General features: G+C 43.9%; 1 protein-coding gene across 4 annotated transcripts in view; it reads right to left on the reverse strand.

Moving 5' to 3' along the window:
- tle2a (TLE family member 2, transcriptional corepressor a) overlaps positions 1-15,069 on the reverse strand; it is a 37,023-nt gene that overhangs the window by 9,499 nt on the left and 12,455 nt on the right. For 2 of the 4 annotated variants that reach the window (XM_072661217.1, XM_072661218.1), the window contains exons 3-6: positions 5,470-5,533; positions 4,306-4,350; positions 1,418-1,480; positions 865-969 (exon numbers count right to left, since the gene is read on the reverse strand). In XM_072661217.1, the coding sequence (XP_072517318.1) occupies positions 865-969; positions 1,418-1,480; positions 4,306-4,350; positions 5,470-5,533 (277 nt within the window). The remainder of the gene's footprint in view (positions 1-864; positions 970-1,417; positions 1,481-4,305; positions 4,351-5,469; positions 5,534-15,069) is intronic. The other 2 variants (XM_072661219.1, XM_072661220.1) reach the window with 2 other exon arrangements.

Below are 15,069 nucleotides of genomic sequence, written 5' to 3' on the forward strand. Positions count from 1 at the left end.
AAACACTGCTACCAAACACACACAGACGGATACACACACTCACTATGTTAAAAATAAATATGTCAAACAAGAAACAATAAGCTTAACGTAACAAAAAAAACAGAGAAATCAAATGTATTTAAATAAAAAAAAGTCATAAAATAAAATAAATAACCCTAAAAAAACAAAAATACTGATTCCAGTTTCTAAAAAAATTGTTTTCTTTACTCCATGATAGAGAAGCCATCCTGAAATGCAATGGCTGAAATCTTTTACGTACACAGAAACTGGGGAAAATGCTCGCCTGGGACACGCTGGAGGATTAATAACATTGCAGGAGATCTGTCAATCAACTTAAAGGGTCCATATCACACTTCTCCCCCCTCATTTATGTGTTTTTTTTTTTTTTGGTTTTATTTTACATTGATTGAAAAGGATTATTTTGCAATCTATCTTTACTTCTTTTACTGAACAGGTTGCTTTTGTTATTGTGCCTTTCAGATGATCCACAGGCCTGTGCAAAAGATTTAGGCACCTGTGCAAATAAAAAAAAATGTTTTTATTATTATTATAAATCATTTTCATTCTGAGAAAGGGCAGAAACCAATTTTTGGATTCTTTTGTTTATTTCTTAACTTTATTAATACTAGTTTAATGTCATTAGACATCGTGATCTGTTTAGAAAATATTCAGACAACTCAATTCACTGTTCATCTCCCCCCAATTTATTCACCACAATAAACAGTGACTCAGCTGCTCCCGCCCTCCAGTCTCAATCAAACCTAACTTGACCCTGCAAACCTCCAACTCCACTGAAACAGAATAACAAAATAAATAAATAAATAAAAACATGAAATAAGGAGATGAGAAGATGGAAGTACACACTGTGGGAGGCAGAGGGGGGAGTCCACGTACCCCTATCGATGCATTCAACTCCCCCATAGTCACCTGTTTGGCGCGCTCCATGGCCTGGACCACCTGCTGCTGATGCTGCGGACAGGAGGCAGAAAACAAACCGTAAACAACAAAAAACAAAGAAGCAGAACTGGAACTCTGTTACACCAGTCCGGACCTTGCTCTGAACACTGGAGCGAATTTCATATTATATATCTTCCTATCAGAGCATGACTTGAGGTGAGGCTTTTCACTTTACATAGAAGCAGCGTTGCTTTTCTGAGCTGCACTCGAATAACTGTCTTGGCCAAGATGCAGCATGTGAAAATATAGCAGAAAAACTGTGTGTGTGTGTGTGTGTGTGTGTGTGTGTGTGTGTGTGTGTGTGTGTGTGTGTGTGAGAAAGAGAGAGAGAGAGAGTAAGAAAAAGAAAGAGTCAGACTGCGTGGGCTTACAATAAATAAATAAAAAACCCACCACATTATTCACTGCAGTGTGTGTGTGTGTGTGTGTGTGTGTGTGTGTGTGGTGCTCTTTGTTTCACCTCCTGTGAGAGGAATGGGATGAGCTGTGCACAGATCACGTTCAACCGCTTAGCAATCTCCGTCTGCAGAAAGCAAGAGCAAGAGAGAGCGAGAGACAGGGAGAGAGAGCGAGAGAGAGAGAGAGAGAGAGAGAGAGAGAAAGCGCGACAGCAAGTAAGAGAAATTATCAATCAACACAAGACATTGTTACTTTCTTACCTCAATGTGTGGGATACACACACACAGCTAGTAAATATTTCAACTCTCCACATCTGGTTAATGCTAATCGGTTGGTGGGGCGGAGGAGGTGGGTGAAATATTCATGCCCGACATCTGCTGTCCTCTTCCAGCTACAGCGAGCCGAGCCGACCCACTCCCTGAGAACTGCTCAGCACTGGAGGTCAGAACAGAACTGCCCTCAGAGCGGCAGGACACCACCAGACAGAGCACAAGCCCCTGAGGGGCCTTACTGAACTCATTCGCAACATAAGTGTGTGCGCGTGTGTGTGTGTGTGTGTGTGTGTGTTGCCATTTATCAGCAACCCAAACAGCAGCCCAGACGATGCTAATAACCCACATACAGTTCTATCCATTACCACCCAGTGCTATCAGTCTTCCAAGAAGCAAAAGACAACACACACACCAAAAGAAGTGTGCGCACACCCAGAACTCAGCATGTGGTCGCCCTCTTCCATGAAGAATCCTTTCATTTCTCTTTCTTTCTATCAGCCCATCCTTCAGAGATACCCCCCACCCCTTTCTGCTCTCCTCCTCTCCATCCCTCCATCTATTCTTCAGCACCCTCTCTGGGGGAGCAGGAAAAAAAAGAAGAAGAAAAAAAGAAAAAAAAAGCCAAATGACATCTACAGGAGAGCGAGAGAGAGGGGGCGTGAGAGAAAGAGCAAGTAAGACAGCGCGAAAGCAGTGACCTGATTTAAAGTGAAATTCAGCATGGCCCAAACGTCTGCAGGAGACACAGCAGGGGGGGCGGGGCAATAATAAAAAGCAAAGAAGGTCAGAAAATGCAGATGAAAACAAATACCACCCCCCCCCCCAACACACACACCCCTTCCTTGAGTATGTGTGTGTTTTGCAAACACACACTGTTTGCAGATCCAATCAGCTTGTTTGTTGACAAATTTGACAGCGAAGCTGCAACAGATTTTAACCTGACCAGCCACACACCCAGCCCCTTACATCAAGAAAAAGACCCCAAACCACTCCAGACTGCAGACGCTACGAATATGCAAGTGAACACAGTCATACACCACAGCTGCACAGTTCAGCAACACGTTCACAGAATGAATCTACCTCCCCGGGGCAGTTGGGGAGGGGCGCGCTTCTTATGCTGGACATGTTTTACTATGAGTCTACTACTAGCTACTGTATTTCTATTACCGTATGAAAGAAGCCCAATGTTGCCTTTAGTGTTGGATGCACTGGGATCATTTCTGATATGTGCACACATTCAGTGTAACTGAAAGTGCAACAATAATAGTGAAAATGAATCATCAGTAATGTCAACAACAAAAATCTGTCTCTTCTTCCTTTTAATTTAAAGTGTTAAAAAAGAAGAAATTCACCAACATGGGAATTCTAGGTTGATTCCAATACCTGACTTTGCATTAGGCCCGTTACGACAATATACTGGGACAACATACTGTCCCAGCCTTAATAATTGCAATACATAACAATACTTAATGTTATTTTAAGAGTTTTATTCCAGGTACACCCTTTTAAAGGGGCTTTTAAATCAGAAAAGGAAGGATAGATTGTTTATGCGTTGGTATTGGTCGATTTTCAGTCCGAATAAGTCATCGGCAATTAGCCGATATTTCTAGCCGATCCTGATCAGCTAGTCAGATCATTTAACCTATATTTTCCAAGTTGCTGCAGCTTTGCGTGAGGTATCAAGACTCCGTAGTTCCTCATTCAACCAGTAGATGGCAAAACAGACTTCTTGCTGGATAACTGGATACCCCCTCTTGAGAGAACATCACTCAGCCCAGTATAGTGAGTAACAACACCCCGAGCTCCCCAGTTCAATTCTACACAGGAACTTAGTCTCTCACAGGGAGTTATACAGCGTTTAAATGTGGTTGATTCCTGAAAGTAAAGCAAATTTCATCTCAAGAGACAACGAAGGAACATCACAGAAGCACGATGATGCATCACCAAGCCCCGCCGTCGAATGATCGTGCAGAATGATGATTGTTACATTTCTATATAATGACTGCAGAGTTCAGTCAGCAGCTAGGGCACGTATGGTCAAGCTCATGTGTAGGATGATATTTGTGCTTCACCACATGTCTGTAGTGGCAAAGCAAGAGGAGACGCCTTTTACTTTGCTGTATAAGGCTGGCATGGCAGTTTTTTTTTTTTTTGGAAATCACACTGCCTGTCACAAGTAGCCTACTTTTTAAAATCGATTTGATTGCATTCAGCAACAAGAGTGTTGAGTGAGGTCATGATGTTGGATGATCACCACCCTACCTGAACTCCAACTCCCCAAGTCATCCTGAAAGCAGACATTTCAGAGACCACATTTCCACAGCTTAATGCTGGAGGGATTTAAACCCCTCTAGCCAATGCCTGACATTAGGCATGATGCCAACAGGTTAATGTATATCAGCACCAAAAAGTCCTATTCTACAGGTAGTACTTCTCTACATGGATTAGAAAAGCTGTGTGTGGGGGTGTGTGAGCATTTGCACATCAGTGCTAAATGCATTCATGAGAAGTAGTGTCCACAAACATTTGGACATCGTGTATTTTTGTGCAATTATCCAGCCATGCTTAGATGCGAAGATCTTGAAGGATGTTAATGACCATTAGATACTGGTTAAAACATCAAATCAAGAATAACAATGATATGATGCCCTGAGCATCCCCAGTGAAGGAAACTCACCTGTTTGTGCATCTCGATATTGAGGCCATAGGACATTTCGTAGTACTGGAAAACAAAAGGAGAACATCATTAGAACCCTCAGCTATTAGGGAAGAAAACGAGCTATTTGCTGTTTGACCTTAGGGTTTGCCAATTCGGCCAAACTTGCATGATATTCAGTTTTACTGAGGCTTTACAGGTCAGAACAAACATAATGAATTTAAAGGGTTTAAAGCAGCTGCCGGTCCACACTGCTCTCACCGCTGATGGAGCAGTCAGTGTGATGAGCTGGACCCAATCAGAACACGGCAAAGCAGTCTGAACCACCAGCAGTGTGGTCAGCTGGCAGCTAAACAGTGGCCTGGCAGGAACTAAGAGAAAGAATGAGAGGAGGGGGAGGGGAAGGAAAAAAAAAAAGAGAGCAAGAGAGAGAGCAGGCGAGAGAGTGAGTGCAAGAGAGCACTCGCAGTAAAAGAAGGCATCCTGACAGCTGCCTGTTGTATTCTGCAGCCTTGCCAAGAACCCACACTGTTGCTAGGCGACTCTCAGACTCCAAAAATTATGAGCCAAAAAAAAAAAAAAAAAAAGACAGATAGAGGGCGAGTGAGACAGAGACGCTGAGAGAGAGAGAGGAAGCAAGCAAGAGAGAATGGGCTGAGCTGTTTGTGTGGAGCAAAAAAGCACACAGTGCAGCCCTCACCAGGAGGACCAAAAGGCTCTGTGACACTGGAGCTCTCTCTCTGTGTGTGTGTGTGTGTGTGTGTGTGTGTGTGTGTGTGTGTGAGTGTGTGTGTGAGTGTGTGTGTACAGGCTCGTTCTCATGCTCTCTGATGCAAAGTGCACAACGATTGAAATCCTGATTTCACTGCAGGGGCTGAAACGGATCTGCTCCGCTGAGAGAATACACCTCACACTAAACTGAGAGAAAACCTTCATCAGACAGCTTCTCTTAAAGCTACACTAAATGGACAAAAGTATTCGGACACCTGTTCATTCCTTATTTTGTTTCTGAAATCAAGGTTACTACAGACTAGTCTCCACTGTCCAGTATTGGCAATACTTCTAGACAACTAAAAGGACTAAACAAGCTCTGTGTGTGTGTGTGAGAGACACAGATTTGAACATCTGTGTCAACAATGGGTGCAACTGCTAAGGTTGAGGAGTATGTGTGCAGACATGCCTTACCATCACATAGTGCCTCTGGATTTCTGTCTTCTCTGTGGCCAGTTTCTCACACTCCAGCTTCAGGCTGAAAAAAAGAAAAGAAAATTTCAGCTAAATCTGAAGTATTGGGACACCTGCTCTATCATTGTTCTTGAGAAATGAAAGTTTATCCTGCTTTTGTTGGTGTAACTGTAGCTTTCTATTTGATTCTGGAGCATTGCTGTAAAGATTTGATTGCACTCAGCGACAAGATCGTTAGTGAGGTCAGGACGTTCTGGAGTTCATTAATGATAGTGAAGCCCTCATTTGGAAGATTACCACCCCATCTCATTACCCCAACTCCCAAACGCCATAATTCCAGAGAACACTGTTCTACTGCTCCACAGCTCAATGCTGGGGGGCTTTATACCCCTCTAGCCCACGCCTGGTATTGGGCATGGGGCCAACAAGTTCATAAAGCTTATCTGCCCCAAAGAGTCCTATTCTATTGGCTGTACTTCTCTACAGGGACTAGACAAGCTGTGTGTGGACCAATACGCGCGTCAACAAATGGGTGCAACCTAAAGTAATTGAACGATTCATTAGGAAGAATGTCCATAAACATTTGGACATATAGTGTATCCAGAACCTCACGCAGCTCCAGACTCGAGCTAAAGACTTCAGACAATCAGCACGTCTCCGCTGATCGATCGTGTTCATGTTAAGTGGAACCATCACTTTAAGATAAGACCAAAATTCTCATTCAAACTCCGTCCTAGTCCTGGAGTCGTTCCAGGAGACGCTGGGCAAAAGCAACTTCCTTCATGCTGTTCGCGTTAATTAGGGACGGAGCGAGTGAGCGAGAGAGAGAGAGAGAGAATGCGTGAGAGAGTGAAAGAGAGATGGAGCCTTTTAGTGACCATTTAAATTAGTTTCAATTAAAAGGTCTGCTGAAGTCGCTCAGAGTGGGAAGTCTGGATTTGCTTGGTGTTCGGTTCAGCGTAAGAGCTGCCCTTGACCAGAGAGCCCTGCAGCCATAATAATCCTAAAACCGGAAAAGGAAAAAAATAAAGAAATAAAATAAGACTCCAGAGAAGTCACTCTGTCAATGTTCGAGACGAGCCGTGTGACCCCGAAAACCCACCAGACTGCAAATCCTTCACTGGGTGACATCTCATCGATGTCCTCTACAGCACAAACCACACACACACACACACACACACACACACACACACACACACACACACACACACACACACACACACACACACACACACACACACACACACACACACACACCTTGCTGTATTTCAGCAGCTCTCCCGACGTTGCTGACTTGTTTGCGAGTGCCAGATTTATGCGTGCCGAGCGCGAGGGCCTGGGAAAATTAGAATATGATTAATACTGCGACATTACGCCACTGCAACAGGTAATAACGGCACATCCGCTCCCCTTCTGCAGGGCTGCGCGGACGCCGATAATTGACTCATTTATCACCACTGTTGGAGAGGGGGGGGAGGGGTGTGGAAGGTGGGGGGAGGGGGATGAAAAGGGAGGGGGGGATTAAATTCATTCCCCTGATAGATTTTATTACTGTGGAATTGCCTCGCTGTAGAAGCCGCCTGCATCGCAGGGTTTCCGCGAACTGACAAATCTATTGACGCACGCCCTCACACACACACACACACACACACTTTCCTTATTTATTTCTTTTCTCCCTCCCTCTTTCGTCTCCTCTCCTCTCTCGCACTCACTCTGCACACAAACTGTAGTAAGGGCACATCCCACAGTGCTGCAGCCTTCAGAAAATCCAGTGCACAACAAGACCAAATTACAGCCTAGATCCCGAATTCATGAGGCTGATTAGTCATAATCATCATCATCATCCTCATCATCATCAACTATTATGAAGAACATACAGTGGTCTGTATAAACGTAAGCTTGGTGTCCGTCATGCCCCTTATTCCAAATGTGGTCAGCTAGCAGAGCTCAGGGTCCAGGGTGCGAAGTTCTGCACTGAAGCTATGAGGCTGATCTACAGTCGTATGGGATGTTTGGCCCGTCGGGGTAAATACATCTACAAACATCACCACTTACAGCGTTCTGTAAAGACCAGCGATTTCTCCAACGATGATCACTTTATGCTGATGAAACAGTGTTACAGGATTCTTCCTTACTGTTAGTGGTGGTCTGCGACCTTATGGACTTTGATGTACATTTTTAATGATACAGAGGGTGGGCTCACTCTTTCATTTAACATAAACATAAAATAATAATGAAGCATGTTTAAACGTTACGGCACGTGTGTGTTCTTCATCCTCATAAAAGGAAAGTGAGAGAAAGAGAGACGTGTCATACACCATAGTCATATTCCCTATGTACTGTATGTAAATGTGTCTAATTCTTTAAGATTTATTCTGTATCATTGTTATTAGCAGTATTTTTGTATCATTCTATTAAGAAAGAAAGACAGACAGAATAGGAAGAGCGAGACAGTAAGAAGAGAGGGAGAGCGAGACAGAAGGAAAGAAACGAGAGAGCGAGAGAGACTCCTCCAATCTCCCCTTCCAATGACAGCAGATAAGATGTGATCGGTGGAACAAATCCACAACCTGCCAGCACCATGACAGCTCTGTCAGCATTGTAAACCCCCCCCCCCCACACACACACACACACACCCCAAAAGGAAGAGCTGATCAATAACATCTCAATTAAAACATCTGAACATATCAGAGAGAGAAAAAAAAAGGAACAGACACCCCCCCCCCAACACACACACACACTCTTCACTCTAACCTTGTGTTTAAACCCACACTTACAGCGCTGACACATTCATTACACATTAGAACCTCTCTCACCACAGTCACTTCTCTCTCACACTCACAAACACTCACACTCCCAGATAAAATGAGCTCCCACAACTGAAAGTCCATTACCCTCTAAAACACACAGCGGTCAAAGACATGTCCCGAATCAAATCCTTCACTGAAAATGACTCCTTCTGAATCGCTTCGTTTACACAAACCACACAAACCACAGCAGCATCATTACTAGAAACTTCTTACACACTTACACCCCCCCACCCCCAATGTCCCTACAATTCACAAATGTACATCACTTGAGATGTCCCAATACTTTTGTCTATTTCGTGCAGAAGTGTTAAGGACGCATCTTAGGTTCTAGAGGCCTCTGTAAGCGATGCAATAGAAGAACCCTTTTGGTTGGTATGTGTGGGTCAGGGACATCTTAAGAAGATTCTTTACCAGTTTAAAGGTTCATCATACTTTTCTTTATGCAACCAAACATAGTTCCTCGATGAAATCGCACTAGACCCAGGTTTCCCCATGGGTGCCCTGTACACACAACAAACAGCCTACACAAACTCTTTCTGGAGCTCAATGAACACGTCAGCACAAGTCAGTAATACTCAATCATATCTTCTGTCTGATGCTGATTAATTTATTGTGGTTAACCGATATGAAACCGATATCATCGCCCATCCCCAATTGTATTGATTCACTGAGCATGAACAGATTACAGCTGTGTTATCATCACTGTACACGACTCCACATTGTCTCCAGCTGAGCAAAAAGGTACTGAATCGGTCCAGTGTGACTCAGAGATTCATTCAAGAAGAGTGAATCATTCACAAACGAATCAATACTAGAAACTCCTTGTACACACACACGCACACAAAGACATACAAAAAATTTAAAAAAGCATTTCCACATAACCACCACTTACACATGTTTTTAAAAACACACACGCTCACTCTCACTCTCCCAGGGGAGTGCCTGGGCCACACAGACACACACACACCCCATATGCTGCGCAAACCTCAACCACAAGAACTCCACAAGCCCCACATTTTACTATAAAGACGTCACATTGCGCACTTCTACACATTCAGACACTCTGCCAAAGCCTATGGAAGCTGCAGCCTCCAGGGGGTTCGGCAAAGAGTGTGTATGCCTGTGCACGTTCTCTCCCTCACATACACACAGTCTTTCCTAAGCCAAGTGTGTGTGCAGGGATGGGCCGAATGAGGATCATTACAGTAATGAGAGCCTCCTGTCTGTAGTCTCTCTCTGCCTGCTGATTAGAAGGCCTCACACACACACACACACACACACACACACACACACACACACACACACACACACACACACACACACACACACACACACACACACACACACACACAAAAAGGAGCATGCACACATACACACATGCAAAAAACATGTGCAGAAAGAGGCATGCGACACCACTTGGCCTTGTTCTGCATTTTAGAGTTCTGGCTCATGTTTCTCCTGTTCAGCACATGGAGGGAACCAGGTGGCCGTCACGACTGCTCCATTAAACTCCATTAAATAAAACCCATCCATTATTACCCTTTACATTCGCCATCAATCAGCCATGATCAGCACTTTGCAGTGAATCAGCACTTTGCAAGATGACCATGATGATGCAAGCATGCACCACATTCCCCTACTGCTCTCTTCTACAGTGAGAAACCGAACCTCTGGTTCTCTGTATCCCATTCATCATTCAATTCTCACAACAGTCTAACAGGCTCCCATCATGTCAAAAAGCAAAAACAGCAAGAATCGAGATTTTATATCAAAGTTTTAGATGTGCAGATGTTTGTGGACACCCCTTCTAAAGAATGCATTCAGCTATTTTAAAGTTGCTGACACAGATGTGCAAATGCAAACACACATCTAGTCCCTGTAGAAACCTATTGCCAATAGTAGAGGACTCACTGGAACAGATAAACATGAACCTTTTGGCACCAATAGGCCAGACATGGGCTAGAGGTGTATAGAGCCTAGTAGCAAGCCTTCCCTGGACAGTGGAGACAGATATTCCAACAAATGCAGTATAAACTCTTTAATATTCTTTGTTTTCAGAAGAAACAATGAATGAGCAGGTGTCCAAATACTTTTTGTTTGTTTGTTTACACACAAGTACTTTTTTTTTTAGGAAGACTACTGTAATACTAGGTAGGCCCTCCTTCTGCCATCAAAACAGCTTCAAGCCATGTTGTCCATGTTGACATATCTGAGTCACGCAATTCCTGAAGATTTTTCCTTGTGGCTCTCCCGATCTACCACATTCCAAAGGTGTACTATTGGATTCAGACCTGGTGACTGGGAATGCCGCTGAAGAACTTGTTGTCAAGCTGTCCTGAGACCAGTTTGAGATCAATTTTGCTTTGAGACATGGTGCATCATACTGGAGGTAGTCGTTAGGAGATAAGGGTAAACTGTAGTCATGAAGGGATGCACATGGTCAGCAACACTCAAATAGGCTGTGGCCTTTAAGCAGTGATAGAATGGTATTAACAGCCCTAAATGGTGCCAAGAAAACATACCCCACACCACCTCCACCGGCCTGGACTGTTCGAATCCATGGACACAGTCCGATTTGCATCAAGCTGTTGGTGCAAAATTTTGACCGTACTATCTGTGTGCCCGAGCAAAAAAATGGAGACTCCTCAGACCAGGCTACATTTTTTCCAGTCTTAAATAGTATGGTTTTGACAAGCCTGTGCCCACTCCAGCCTCTGCTTTCTCAGTTTGACAGAAGTGGGAATGTATGTGGTCTTCTGCTGCTGTAGCCCATCTGCCTCAAGGCTGGAAGTGTTGTGCATTCTGGGAAGCTTTTCTGCTCACCACAACTGTACAGAGTGGTTATCGAAGTTAAAGTAGCCTTTCTTTCAACTCCAAACAGTCTGACCATTCACGGTTGACCTCCCTCCTCAACAAGGTGCTTCTGTATGCAGAACTGCAGCTCACTGAATGCATTTTCTTCATTACACCATTCTGAGCTCTAAATCCCAGATGATCAGCAGCAACCAACAATTATGCCACGCATGTTCTTAACGAAGTACTCAGTGAGGTGAGTATTTATTAGTAACCGTTCTAGTGCCATTAATCTCCCACATCACTAGCCAGCACAACCCATTAACACACACACACACAATCATTTTACCTCCGTCTCTTTCCAGTCCTTTAATCCAACAATCAGACTTGGGCCTCAATCAGGGCTAAAATTAAAATCTAAGCCATGCTATGTATAGAAGAGATCTGCCTGTGCCAGTTTGTGTGTGCGTGTGTGTGTGTGTGTGTATGTGTGTGTGTGCGCGTGTGCATGTGGCGTATTTCACCTAGGACAGGATTAACACCCCAGGGGGGCTTGAGTATGGCCGAGACGGCGCATGCAGGCACTGGAGCTGGGAGAAAATGAAAAGCCAAAAGCAGGCCAACAGTAATCTGGTAGTCTGACCTAAAGGAGAGTGGAGAATGAGAGCTGTCTGATAATCAGGGCTGACCATTATTTCTTTAATGGATTAATTATACAATTAAAATCAACTAATCGAACCACTACGGCTGGTATGGTTCCGCTCTGTTTTGCTGCCATCATACAAAGCTCCATCTGTGCAACAAGTGATTCCTGCTCCTTTAGTGAATCAACAACAGAAGACAACACAGAATATCGCCCCCTAGACTTCCACTAACAATGATATCATCAGTATAAAATCCTGGTGTTTATACATCTTTGTTTAGGTAAACATACTGTTCTTATTCACAAACAACAACAGATATCAGTATCTGAGCATGTACCTTTACACACACTACGTGATCTGACTGCAGTGTTTTAAGGCAGCTGAGAGCTGGATGGTCAGGGAGGAGAGTCAGACTGGATAAGCTCTTAAACACCCTATACAACTTTTTAAAAAAGTCTCTACTAAACAAAAATGAATACTTCAGTATTAATCAGCAGCTCATCTTATCTAAACTATGTGGCGATATTACCTACAAACTGTAACCTACAAAAGCAGTATTACCTACAAACAAAAGATCAGATCAGACTGGAATCGGCTGATACTCAGCATTAATTTAGTTCAAATCAAACCAGGGGTGGTCATAATATTCTGATATGACCGTGTGTAGATAAAAAGCAACAGTGGTGGAAGCTTGTGGTGTTTTTTTTTCTCTGGTGAACCTGGAACCTGCTGCACTGAAATGCTGTGATAATTATACTGTGTCGTAGATCACAATACACCATCACTGAATATCAGCAAGTGCTGGTTTTAGGGATCCGATCCAGTGACTCATGATCGGGGACGAACCAGGCATTTATTTATTTATTTATTATTTTTTAAATGGATCAGGTATCGACTTTTCAGGTTCTTACCCACTTCCGAGCCTTAGGTTCGCTGCAGCATCTCGACAGAGTGCCACGTGGCATCCTCTAGGTGCAATTACTAGACGTGATCCTCAAACTTCTACCCTAAACCGTTCATGTGATACATTACTTTGGAGAGCAACACAAAACAGAGCTTTATTTGAACTGGTAAGTGTTGAGACATTCCTAGTTAGCTTCGTTGGCTTCTAATTCAAACTCTCCATTCCACCTTAAACAGTGCTGCCGTTACAGTGTGTACAACGCAACAGCAGACTGTAACTGCTGCATTATTTAAGGTGGGACAGAAAGTTTGGGGAATAGAAAACTAAAGCAGAAGAGGAGGATTTACACTCTCCACTCTTCCAGAAAGTGTTGGTCTATTTTCTGCTGTTTTTCTCCACGCTGCCAAAACCACCCAGTTTGGTTGCAGTTGTGCAACGACAACGATACTGTATTCCATTAAACCCATTTGGGAAGAGCTAATGTTTCTCCCATTCGGTCTTTACTCTTGAATTACGCCTGGATAGAAACTGAACTATGGTGGAAAGGTTCTGTGCTACCAGAGAGAGAACCACACTCCTTTCTTTGGTTCTAAACCAGCACTGAACCAAGGAGGAGGCTAACGCTAATGTACACACACTAAGCAATCTGACTGCAGAGCTGGAAAGGAACCGGGAGCTGAATAGTCCTTATAGGCATAAGGAGTCTCTCCAAACCAAGTAAATCAGTAAAAAAAAAAAATCAGTCTGATTATAGAAACTGGCCAGTAATAATAGTGATTTTACTGGTGAGTAGTAATGTCTTACCTAAAAGATCAAAATCTGTCAACAGTCAGCATCAAGAGACTCAAATCAGGGGTAAAAAGAACGTAAATGGAGACATCCCTGGCTGTTTCAACTGGCTGCATATAACCTTTTTTCAACTATCTGAATTTACAGCAAATTGGGTTTGCCTGCTCTGGCTTCAGACCAAGGTCAAAAGACAGCCCTTAAACGTTATACTGGAATTACAGGGCAATGATGGCCAGACTGAAATGTCTGCACAAGCGCTAAACTGTGAGAGAACATTCCTTTGAAATGTTTGATTGAAGGAGTTCTTTCTCTGGCTGAGTGAGCCATCAAATACTTTTAAGACTGAGTGTGTGTGTGCGCGCATGCCGTGTCTGGTTGATGGCATGGAGCAGACACAGGGCTGACACAAGCGGCACTGGAAGATATGCGCAAAATCAGCAACCATTAGCATGGCTGGACGGCTATTTGGACAGAGAGCCTTTGATTTTATTTGGCCAGGCGCTCGATGCAGCAGCAAAATGAGGCCCAACAATGGGAGTCTGGGGAGAGGGTGGGTTTGCCCACTCTGGCTGGAGGACTCAAAGCGGCGAGCGTGTGAAGGTGTGCCAAAAGAGAGAGGAGGCAGTGAGAGCTTGGTGGAATGGTGGGGGGGAGGGGGTCGGAGGGAGAGCGGGCCGCCAGCACAGTCCCACATATCCCAGCCAGTCATGTCTGCTCTGGCCACATTCCTCAGCTTCAGAGCGCACATCAAACACCCACCACAACCCCGCAGAATCAAAGGTGTGTGTGTGTGTGTGTGTTTGGGGGGGGATGAGAGAGAGAGAGAGGGGCATGGAGTCCCATCACAACCCTCACAGATTTTTTTGACCACAGACGACCGTCTGAAACTACAGAGGGAACAATACCACCATTTCATTTCCAGTACTGAAAGTGAGCCCTCGCCAATTCTGATACCTACGCTCATCCTTTAAAACGAGCAAGCTTTCAAATGAGCTGTGTTTAATTAAAGCACATGACTTAAGAGGAGCATCTACAAGTAGGCCATCCACCTCAAACTATCCAAAACAACCATTAAAACCAGTGCATTTCAGGAGCATTTCAGGCTAGATTTCTTACAGAATCTAACCAGCTTCATTATTTCTTAGTACAGACACCAATACTCCAGCCCTAAACCAAACCAGAAGCTCCAAGCAGCTGTCTCTTCTAAACACTAGAATACATGTACATGCTCACTGAGGCTTTCGCAGCCTTGCCAGTATTTGCAGAAGTGTTTTTTTTCATTTAGGATTAATGAAGGAGAAGGAAAAGGTAAGATCAGGGACAAGAATGAGAAGCAGCAGCAGAACCAGAAGCAGCAGCAGAAGCAGCAGCAAAAGCAAAAGAAGCAGAATGGGGCCAATAAAGGAGAAGGACAAGTAGAAAGACAAGATAGAGATGGACAAGAAGAACCAAATAAAAATCTGCGAGTCTTCAAAGCAAAGATGATCATCTAACCAAGCCAAACTTCATGTTTCTATTAAATTTAACAAACCGATCTACACAAGTTTACAGGGCTGACACTACACACCGTTTCTATAAATGATCAATCTTCTACCTATTATTGACTGAACACATAGCTTATTGACTTATTGTTGCCGGGGTTTGCCTGGCAATCATTCAA

The sequence above is a fragment of the Salminus brasiliensis genome, chromosome 17 (genome assembly GCF_030463535.1).
Source record: "Salminus brasiliensis chromosome 17, fSalBra1.hap2, whole genome shotgun sequence".
In the NCBI taxonomy this organism is placed as follows: domain Eukaryota; kingdom Metazoa; phylum Chordata; class Actinopteri; order Characiformes; family Bryconidae; genus Salminus; species Salminus brasiliensis.